At 34.7% G+C, this 10137-nt stretch overlaps 1 protein-coding gene and 1 non-coding gene across 2 annotated transcripts; both read left to right on the top strand.

Annotated features, from left to right (window-relative positions):
- Positions 1 to 1355: 1355 nt before the first annotated feature.
- On the top strand, positions 1356 to 4259 carry LOC123897750 (probable receptor-like protein kinase At1g49730). Its single transcript, XM_045948498.1, has 7 exons — positions 1356 to 1627; positions 1878 to 2148; positions 2920 to 2972; positions 3053 to 3120; positions 3523 to 3612; positions 3737 to 3797; positions 3878 to 4259. The coding sequence occupies exons 1-7, from the start codon at positions 1564 to 1566 to the stop codon at positions 4180 to 4182; spliced, it is 912 nt and encodes a 303-aa protein (XP_045804454.1). The 5' UTR covers positions 1356 to 1563; the 3' UTR covers positions 4183 to 4259.
- Positions 4260 to 9743: 5484 nt separating this feature from the next.
- On the top strand, positions 9744 to 9825 carry TRNAS-GCU. Its single transcript has one exon. It is a non-coding gene; the product is annotated as a tRNA-Ser (tRNA).
- Positions 9826 to 10137: the final 312 nt, after the last annotated feature.

The following is a 10137-nucleotide window of genomic DNA, read 5'->3' as shown; positions in this document are numbered from 1 at the left end:
GTTTGTTAATCACCTTTTACTTATATTTTAGGACGAAAGAAGTACGTGCTAAGAACTTTTTTTGACAAATACTTCATTCGGTCACATTTATAAGCAAATTTAACTTTTTTGATACATTGAAAAATGAATGTATATGATCTATAATATAGATCACATACATTCAGTTTTCGATGTACCAAAAAAATCAAATTTAGTTATAAATATGACCGGAAGCATTACGTGCTAAGAAGATAAGCAAACTTTTTAGTAACGATAAAAGAATCTAGGCTTAAATGCAGTTTTACCCCCCCTATTTTGGAAAATGCGGAATTTTACCCCCCCTATTTTAAAATGCGGAATTTTACCCCCCCTATTTTATAATTTGTTGGATTTTGCCCCCCACTAAAATTTTGCACAAAATCTGCTTCTGAGCCTCAAGTTCAAAGCTTCGCACAGAACTCAATTTAGATCAATAATTCACCAAACTGGTACCGAAACGACCGCAATCGAGTTATTTTTCCACAGAATCAAACTCCACTAAATTTGGAGTTACAGAGAGAGATTAATTACCGTTTTAGTGAAGGTCTGTTCAAATTAATTATCGTATGAAACTACTACTAGTATTTTCGTCATTCCTCTCACCCTGTAGCTCATTTTTTAATACTATTTACATGTATGGAAATCTAACGAAATTACCCTTGTTGGCATTTCAATTTCGTCGATTTTGGAGTTACGATGGGTTCGGTAGACGATGTTGAATTTTAAGATCACAAGTAGATTTCTGCAGAATTAGTAATTGGACACACCTTCACTAAAACGGTAATTAATCTCTCTCTGTAACTCCAAATTTAGTGGGGTTTGATTCTGTGTAAAGCTAACTCGATTACGGTCATTTCGGTAGCCGTTTGGTGAATTATGGATCCAAATTGAGTTGTATGCGAAGCTTTGAAGTTGTGACTCGAAAGCAGATTTTTTCAAAATTTTGGGGGACATACCTTCACTAAAACGGTAATTAATCTCTCTTTGTAACTCCAAATTCAGTGGGGTTTGATTATGTGGAAAGATAACTCGATTACGGTCATTTCGGTATCCTTTTGGTGAATTATTGATCAAAATTGAGTTGTGTGCGAAGCTTTAAAGTTGTGACTCGAAAGCAGAATTTTAGGGGGGGCAAAATCCAAAAATTATAAAACAGGGGGGGTAAAAGTCCGCGTTTTAAAACAGGGGGGTAAAATTCCGATTTAATCAAAACTGGGGGGCAAAACTGCATTTAAGCCAAGAATCTAAAACAGAAAACAGTTTTCAGTTACGCATTCCGTTTTCTAAATAAACATTTTTCTTTATTTTTCCAATATTTTTAAACCATTCCCGTGAGAATCATGTCGACGCACGTTAAACCTGACCCCCCCCCATTCCGTTGCGTGTCTCACTCACTCTGAATCCAAGTTAAACACAAACAATAGATTCTTTTTTTTTTTTTTTTCTTTTATTTTACAAAAACAAAGTAACTGATAATGGAATTTGACGGTGTTATCTTTCCAACAAACTCCGTTATCTGTAACCGATACTTTCATCATCTCCATAATGGATCCCTTGATCCGCAAGCTCCGCCGCTACCTTCTCCAATGGCTTCACCGATCTCGTTCCGGTAACTCAAATTCAATCCTTCTCATTGTTTTTTCTCAATTACTTCACTAATTCACTGTTAATTCTAATTATCTTGTTAATCAGTTTTAATTTCATGTTATTTTGATTATTTGATCAAATTCAATGAATGTAGTTTGTTCAATTGTTCAGGATCGGTGTTTTTTGTTAATTATCTTGTTAATCTGTTTTAATTTCATGTTATTTTGAATAATTGATCAAATTTGATGTATGTAATTTGTTGAATTGTTCAGGATCGGTGTTTTTTGTGAGGAGAATTTCGTATAAGGAAGTTAGAAAAGCAACAGATTGTTTTCAAAGAATTGTTTATAGCAATTCTGAAGTTTCAGCATATGCTGCGAATTTTGGTGATGGTGGTGTTTGTTTAGTGAAAGAAGTTAAAGAATTTGATAAAGGAAATGATGAGAATTTTCATAGACAAGTGCAGTTGTTAGGACGTTTGCATCATCGACACCTTCTTTCTCTCAAAGGCTTTTCTTTAGGACACAATCGCAAGAGCAAGAGGTTTCACATTTTTTCATTTTCTTTTTAAATTTTTATTGGTCTTTCTGGTTGAGTAGGAAAATGTGAAAAAAAATATATGTCTTGTTATCACTTAATTTGCTTGCTTTGTAAGAAGAATGTTATATAAAGACATTTCTATTTCAAGCAGGATTAGAAAATGATTTAGTTTCAATTTGAACTAGCCAACGAAATTCTTATCGGCCAAAGTGATACTAGCGATCATTTTAACTGTTTTAAGAGCGATTTGAACTTTGTCTCTTAGGTTATAAAATACAATGTCAAACTCATAGCACTATTAATCTAAGTTTGCAATAGTTTATGTTTATTCACCTATTATAAAAATCTTCACGAATTCGTTGATTTTTTATGAAGAAGTTAAATTTTTAAAAAAAATTGTAAAGTATAAGCGTTAAAAATCTAGTTTTGCCTCTCATTGTGGTTCTACCCGGCTCAAAGAATTAGTCTTCTTTATATTTGTATGCAGAGGAATGGAGAATACCCACTTTACACCATATTTTTTTTAACTTATATGAGATATTAATGTTTAAAAACATCATAATTTCTTTCGTTGTTAAAGAAAAAAAAAAGAAGATTGTTATTTTAATATTCTTTTGATAATTCTTTTTCTGTAAATGTTATTCATTTCTACTGGATGAGACTGTATTCGTTTGGACAGTGACAGTTATTATTGATTACAGTTAGAATTTTTTTGGTCTGGGGGTAGATAGATATAGCACTTTTGTAACTTTTTGTATTGGGTTGTTTCTGCAGACTGCTCATATTTGACAACATAGAAAATGGAAGCTTAAAGGAACATCTCAATGGTAAATTTTGAAAGGAAAAACAAAAGTTTAGATTAGCATTGCAATATTTTTATTTTGTTTTGATGATTGGATTCTGACAGACCCCTTGAAGACTCCCTTAAATTGGAGGACAAGGTTGCAGATTGCTAATGGTGTTGTGGCTGCATTGGTAAGCTCTGTTAATCAAAGCATGTGCAAAGTCCAAACAAAAGATACCTGATATTTTCAACTTCATGCTGCACTCTTATTTTATTTTTACTATTGAAATTAATTTGAATTTGAAAACCCTGAAATTTCAAGTCTCCAAAATTGATTATGGATGTGGAAAAATCCCTGCTAACTTGACACATGCTCATGTTAGGCCCTTGTTTGAAAGAAAAATTGCTCGGTAAATTTGGCAAAACGAATGAGGGAAATTAGTTCATTGTCATAGATGAATTTAAAAGTTAGCTTGTGTCAAAACACAATTTGTATTTGCTGTCATTTTGAAGTTGATCTGTACCTTCCAAAACTTGCCAATCATGTTTAATTGATTTTGGCCTTTTCTGACATATTTGGATTCTAAATGCAGGAGTACTTGTTTCTTTTCAGTGAACCACCGATAAGTCATGTCTCTATCAGCTCTAGCAATATTATGTTAGATGAGAACTTCACCCCAAAAGTAAGGACATAGTTCCCTTTCTCACTGTAATTTAATGTATCATATCTGATTGATATTGCCAACGGCAAATAAAGCAATATTATTTAGAAATAGAATCAAATGAGATTTCCTTATGTTGTTACAGCTATCTGATTTTGGCCTTCTTACTGGTGGAAGTTCTGTCTTGATACCACCATACTCCCAAGGTAACTTCTCTTAGTAAACTACTTGTGAAGCAAAATACAAAATTGAAGCACCTTGTGCTGACTGGCCTCATCCATTTCAGATAGCACAGGACAGGAAAGTTCCAAGATTATATTCCAACTTGGAGTTCTCATACTGGAACTAGTCACCGGTCAGTCTTCAGAGATGGAAGGTTCTGATTTAATTGAATGGATTCAAGAATCCCGATTTTTCAGTTCAATAGATAAGATGTTAGACCCTGATCTTGGAAACAATTATGACTGTACGGAGCTTAAAAGTCTTCTAGCTGTGGCAAAATTATGTATCAAATCGTGGGACAAACCTTCATATACAATTCCTCAGTTATTTCGGTATCTCCAAAAGGAGACTGATATTCCCCAAGACTAGGTCTGTTTGTTACTTGTATTGTTTGAAAACCTTGTGTTGCTTGGGAGAATATATACGAGAATATTAGTTATTAGTTATATGTGAGTGTGAATTCCGCGATTCTTGCATCTTCGCTAACCTCATTTTGAAACTGAATGTTAGTTGTGTTAGGAATATGTCTGTTTTTGTACCTTTGATCGGGTATTTTTACAATAATTGCTGATGACGAGCATCTCGGCATTTGTGTTCTTTCAGATCATTTTACAGAAAAGCTTTCTGAAAAGAAATAATCTCATTTTTGGGTTCTTTATTCATTTATCTCAGCTTTAAGAAATAATCAAAATACAAACAATGGTGAAAACTATATAGGAGCTTTTGAAAAATAATTTATAATTTTCCATCATATATAAGAGAGAAAAGTAAGAACGACCTATTATTACTGTATTTTTCATTAGGTAAAATAATTATCTGATTGTGATATTTATAAAATTAGGACCACATATTTCTGCCTCAGTGCCTTTCATATACTTTAAAGACTAAACAAGAGAAAATTGTACTTGAAATTCTTAATTGAAGATTTACTCTAATTTTATTGGACTGGTTTAATGTTAGATGTATTTATTTCATAGTTTTTCTATATCTAGCGTTATTTTTGGAAAATGCCATCTAACCATTATTAATATTCTCTAGGATTATGAAGTCCACAAATTGATCAGTATAAGCTAAATGATATCTTAGATGGTGCAATTAGTGTGCTTTTCATCTCAACTTGGTACCCGTATGCGATTGCAAAGTGACTTGAAACTTCTGTTTAGAAAAATAACTAAACTGTGAAGATCATATATGAGCTGGGATCCTCTCTATATGGAGATGGAGAGGGTCTTGATCCTCATTATGCAAAAGGTTTTCTGCATAACTCTTTGGAGAATTTAAAGCATTGTAGCAATAGCAGCATATGAGTTCTCCCAAGGATTCAGCCATGTTAATGCAAGGATGAATACCCATTCTCTATATGAATGTGCTTCCTTCACCTCTGACATGAAGCCCTCCTGAGTCCTAATGCAGGTTGTTTTAAGGAAGGATATACTGTTTGGGATCTGGTGCCAAGAAATAACTTTAAGGAAACCCAATTTGAAGCTTGCAAATGGGAGATGATGAGGCTAGATGACTAGTCCAACAATGGCAAAAACAATGAGTCAGAAGTGGTTTGCATTGCAAAATGCATTAATCTAGGATTGCTAAGACATTGGTAACACACAAAGACGAAATGCCGGCTAATTCTACCGTTAAAAAATACATCTTCTAATTCTTAAAGATTGATCTATCTACTAGTCTATGCAATAGATCAAATACATCAATGTTTCAATAAATCTAAAAGATGAACATTTTCTTGTATTAAGGAATAGAGGGAGTAGAAGAAAAAAAAAAGGCTTAATGCAGTTTTGTCCATTAGTTTCATAATTGTTTGATTTTGACTCTTAAATTTTAATTGCTCGAGTTTGACCCCTAAATTTACCCCATTTTACACCAGTCAGTCTCCCGTTGACTTTTTTTACTATAATTGTTATGTGGTATCTTAAAGTTTTAAAAATATTTTTTAAAACTTTTGAATTTTTTTCTTTTTTAACTTTAAAATGTTACATAAACAATTTTTAGTCAAAAGATCAACAGAGGACTAACAAATGTAAAAGAGAGTAAATTTGTGGTCCAAAATTGAACAATTGTAAAATTTAAAGGTTAAAATCGAACTACTAAAATTTAAGAAACTAAAATCAAACAATTATAAAACTAGGCCAAAATTGTATTTAACCAAAGAAAAAAAATGAAAAAACTAAAAATAAGCGGCGAGAAGAAACTAAAATCAAACAATTATAAAACTAGGCCACTACACACATGTGCTTGTGGACATGGATCTTTCCCGTCGGATATTTGATGCAATCACTCCAGTCATGAGTTTAGCAGATACAGAGAATGCAGACATGCAGCAAGTTGATGACAGTGCAGTAGACAAAGAAAACGTTGATATGGTGCCAGAAACCCAACCTACCATTGAGGTGGTAAGTGATACTGAATTTGATGAGGCGGTTCAAAGGGACCTGCAGTTCATTAAAAATCTTAGCGTGGACACGGCTGAAGGCGAAGAACCATTCACCCTATATGTCTCTAAGCATAAAAAGAAGGCGAACAAATGACTAGCTAGTAGTACCGGAAATCTAACATGTCTTTATGAAGCTCCTATTTTGGAATGTTAGAGGGTTTGGCAACCAAGAAACCCGAACTGCTCTAAAGCATTATTATCAAGTTCATAAACCTGACATCATATTCTTGGCTGAGCCTATGGTTTTGTTTGAACAGATCCTGAATTGGTATTGGCACAGTTTGCATGTTGATAAGTTTTGTGTTAACTCTCGGCCGAATAAAGATCCCAATCTTTGGGGTTTATGGAATGGCTCTAGCTCATTCACACCTATCTTTTCATCTGATCAATGCATTGTTTTTGAAGCTTTGTTCCAAACTGTCAAGGCCTATATTGCGGATGTTTATGCTAACGCGTCATATCTAATTCGTCAACTGTTGTGGGATACTTTAACTCAGTTACAAGCACAATATGGAGGACCATGGATTTTTCTCGGAGACTTTAATGCGGTGTTGGGAGCTCATGAGAAACGAGGGAAGTGGTTACCTCCTAAGACTTCATGCGAGGATTTTTTGCTTTGGTCCAACGCTAATCATTTGTCTCATCTCAATACTCTTGGAGTGAATCACACTTGGGCGAACGGCAGAGCTGGTACTGAATTTGTGGCGTTAAGGTTGGATCGTTCCATATGCAGCCACGCTTGGCTCTCCCATTGGCAGTCCGTGCATTGTTGTGCTCTATTTAAGCATTGTTCGTACCACCATCCCCTTTTTGTTAGCCAAAACGTATCTACTGTGAAACAGGCTGTACCGTTCCGATTTTTCAAAGCTTGGACTGCACACGATGACTGTGAGAGAATTGTTCGGGACATATGGTCCAAGCCCGTTTATGGGGCTCCTATGTATTGTCTACAGCAGAAATTTAAAAGGTTAAAGCTTGCTTTGCGACAAACAAGTGTTTGGGAATGTTGATACAAACGTGCAGCTTGCTATTGATGAGGTTATCCGGCTGCAGGAGGCAATTGACAGTAATGGTATAACAGATGAGTTGCAGCGTCTGGACTACAACGCGCAGATAGTTCTGACTAAGGCACTTTTGGGGCAAGATCAGTTCTGGAAAGAAAAGGCCAGAGTCCATCATTTCATACATGGTGATCGAAATACATCATACTTCCATCGTTTGGCAAAGATTAAAGCTGCCACCAAGTCTATCCGTTTGATAAACAATGACAATGGAGCGTTGATGAATGACGCTGATCTTGAGCAACATATCTTGCATTATTTCCAGAATATATTTTGCGAGAATAACAGCTGCACACAGAATAATTTAGTCCAAAATTGCATACCAAATATGGTCTCAATAGCAGATAATGCTAGACTAACCGAGGTGCCAACCGGTGTCAAAATTAAAGATACTGTTTTTAACATGAATGGTGACGGAGCCCCTGGTCCGGACGGTTTTGGTGGTCATTTTTATCAACACTTTTGGAATATTATTGCTGCTGATGTTGTCTTATCAGTACGATCTTTCTTTTTGACTGGTAAGCTGCATACGAATCTCAATTCCAATCTTCTGATTCTAATCCCTAAGATACCAGGGGCTGTATCTATTGAGAAATTTCGACCTACCGCATTGGCTAATTTCCAACTTAAAATTATCTCAAAGATATTGGCTGATCGGTTGTCTGCTATCACTTTGAAAATTATCTCTCCACAACAGCGTGGCTTTATCCCACATAGGCATATCTCTGAATGTGTGATATTTGCCTCAGAAGCTATTAACGTATTACAAAAGAATAGGTATGGCGGGAACTTGGCCTTGAAGATCGACATTAAAAAAGCTTTTGATTCGATCGATTGGAATTTTTTGTTGTCTGTCCTGCATCAATTTGGTTTTAGCCGTGTTTTCTGCATCAATACGGGAAATATTACATTCAGCATGTCTCTCTATTCTCATCAATGGGAAAGCAGTTGGTTATTTTCAATGCACGCAAGGAGTCAGACAAGGAGATCCACTTTCTCCGTTTCTTTTTTGTTTAGCAGAAGAAGTCTTGAGGGGAGCGGGAATCGAACTCTAGACCACTTAGTCATAGAGGCTCTGATACCATGTCAAATAACCGATTATCCCAAAAGCTTAAGCTTTTAGGATAGAGCCACATCAATGGTTTTATATTATTTCTAACAATGTCGTGCTAAATACTTGAAACATGGCAATCCTGCTTAAACATATATGAAGTCCTCCATTTGGCATGGTATAAAGGATCATGTGCCTACTGTCAAAGCGAATACGATATGGCTCATTGGTTCAGGGCATTCAGTTTCGTTTTGGATGGATAATTTGTTAGGCTCCCCGCTTGTGGACACGTTGAATCTTCCGACTGCTGCTCCTCAATTCCTCACGGCTAGAGTCTCATCTTTTATAACGAATGGCAGATGGAAAATCCCAACATTCGATTTTAGAGCGTCTTCGACTCAAACCAAGGCTCTGTAATGCTCCAGCCATATCATTTGTAATCTGGAAAACCCCTTCACTTCCATGGATAAAAGTTAACACGGATGGATCAGTCATGAATCTTCCTCCTTCTGCTGCATAGTTGGGATGTCTAACCATTTCTTGAAGCCTATATGCTCTTAACTTATCAAAAAAAAAAAAAAGGTTTTAAAAATAACTCAGCGAGCAATATTAAAGTTTTAGAAGTCTCTCCGGTGGTTAAGGCCTTATTTAAATGTGATTTTATACAATATATCAAGTATACTATGATTGTTATTTAAAACCTTGTTTGCAACTGAAAAAGTGAGGTTGGCTTTGAGGCAAACCAATATTGGGTGTGGTAGTTTTATCAAGATCTATTTGATTTAAAGGGAAAAATTCACAGATTCAAGGGTTTGTTTCGCAATGAACAAGAGAGTTTTGAATTAAAAAGTACTCCCTCCAGTCTCAAATATAAGTAACAAAACAAAAAAATTGTTAGTCTCAAATATCAGCAAAAGTTCACTGCAATCATTATGTTTAATGTTATAAATTCTAATTTACCCAAAAGAATATGAAGTGTGTGCAATTAATTATTTTAATTTAAAACAAAAGGAATCGTAAAATTGGAAATTGAATACTTTTTCTCAATCATTAAATACACTTTACCTACTACTTTCTTAAAGGGAGTGTTTTTTTGAAATTTTGCTTACAAGACTAGTATGCATAGATGTAAACACACTCTCTTTTCAATCAAGTTTTACAAAGCCAAACAAATAGTCAATCACACAAGCCTTTTACAAAGGTTTCCCATTCTTTAACCAATTACCAAATTATTGATTATTTACCCCATCAATTCCCACATTTATTTTCAATGTATCTATGCATCAATATCATTTTGCTTTTTAAAACAAAATCTAAAACTACTAGATACTAAAATAGTATAATCTAACAATAGAATACTAGAAACATGAACATCGCTTTGGCCGAGTGGTTAAGGCGTGTGCCTGCTAAGTACATGGGGTTTCCCCGCGAGAGTTCGAATCTCTCAGGCGACGAATCTGCTATTTTTTTCAGTTTTATTTGTTTTCACAACATTGTAATTGTAACACTTGTTTTTTGTTGTTCAGTTCGAAAAAAACTGGTTAGGTCTAACAAACTAATAAGTTTTTTTTTAAACTATATGTAATGGATATCTTGTTTGTTAGTTTATAGAATCTTGCATTGATTAAGGATTTTGCTGCTATTAATGTTGTTGTCAATGATTGATAAAAAAAATGTTTTTGTCAATGTGTGTTGAACAATGTTCCAACATTGTCCATGAATTCCACACTTCTTTAATACTAATGGTGCTCCTAGTAGAAATTTTA

The sequence above is a fragment of the Trifolium pratense genome, linkage group LG7, assembly GCF_020283565.1.
Source record: "Trifolium pratense cultivar HEN17-A07 linkage group LG7, ARS_RC_1.1, whole genome shotgun sequence".
Lineage (NCBI taxonomy): Eukaryota > Viridiplantae > Streptophyta > Magnoliopsida > Fabales > Fabaceae > Trifolium > Trifolium pratense.
This window is presented reverse-complemented; position numbering and strand designations above follow the sequence as displayed.

Bases quoted from the DNA above. Each gene is read 5' to 3' on its own strand.
- LOC123897750 (XM_045948498.1), top strand. From the start codon at position 1,564: ATGGATCCCTTGATCCGCAAGCTCCGCCGCTACCTTCTCCAATGGCTT. The intron at 2,149-2,919 runs GTTTCACATTTT...TTGTTTCTGCAG, and splicing joins CACAATCGCAAGAGCAAGAG to ACTGCTCATATTTGACAACA. The intron at 2,973-3,052 runs GTAAATTTTGAA...GGATTCTGACAG, and splicing joins CTTAAAGGAACATCTCAATG to ACCCCTTGAAGACTCCCTTA.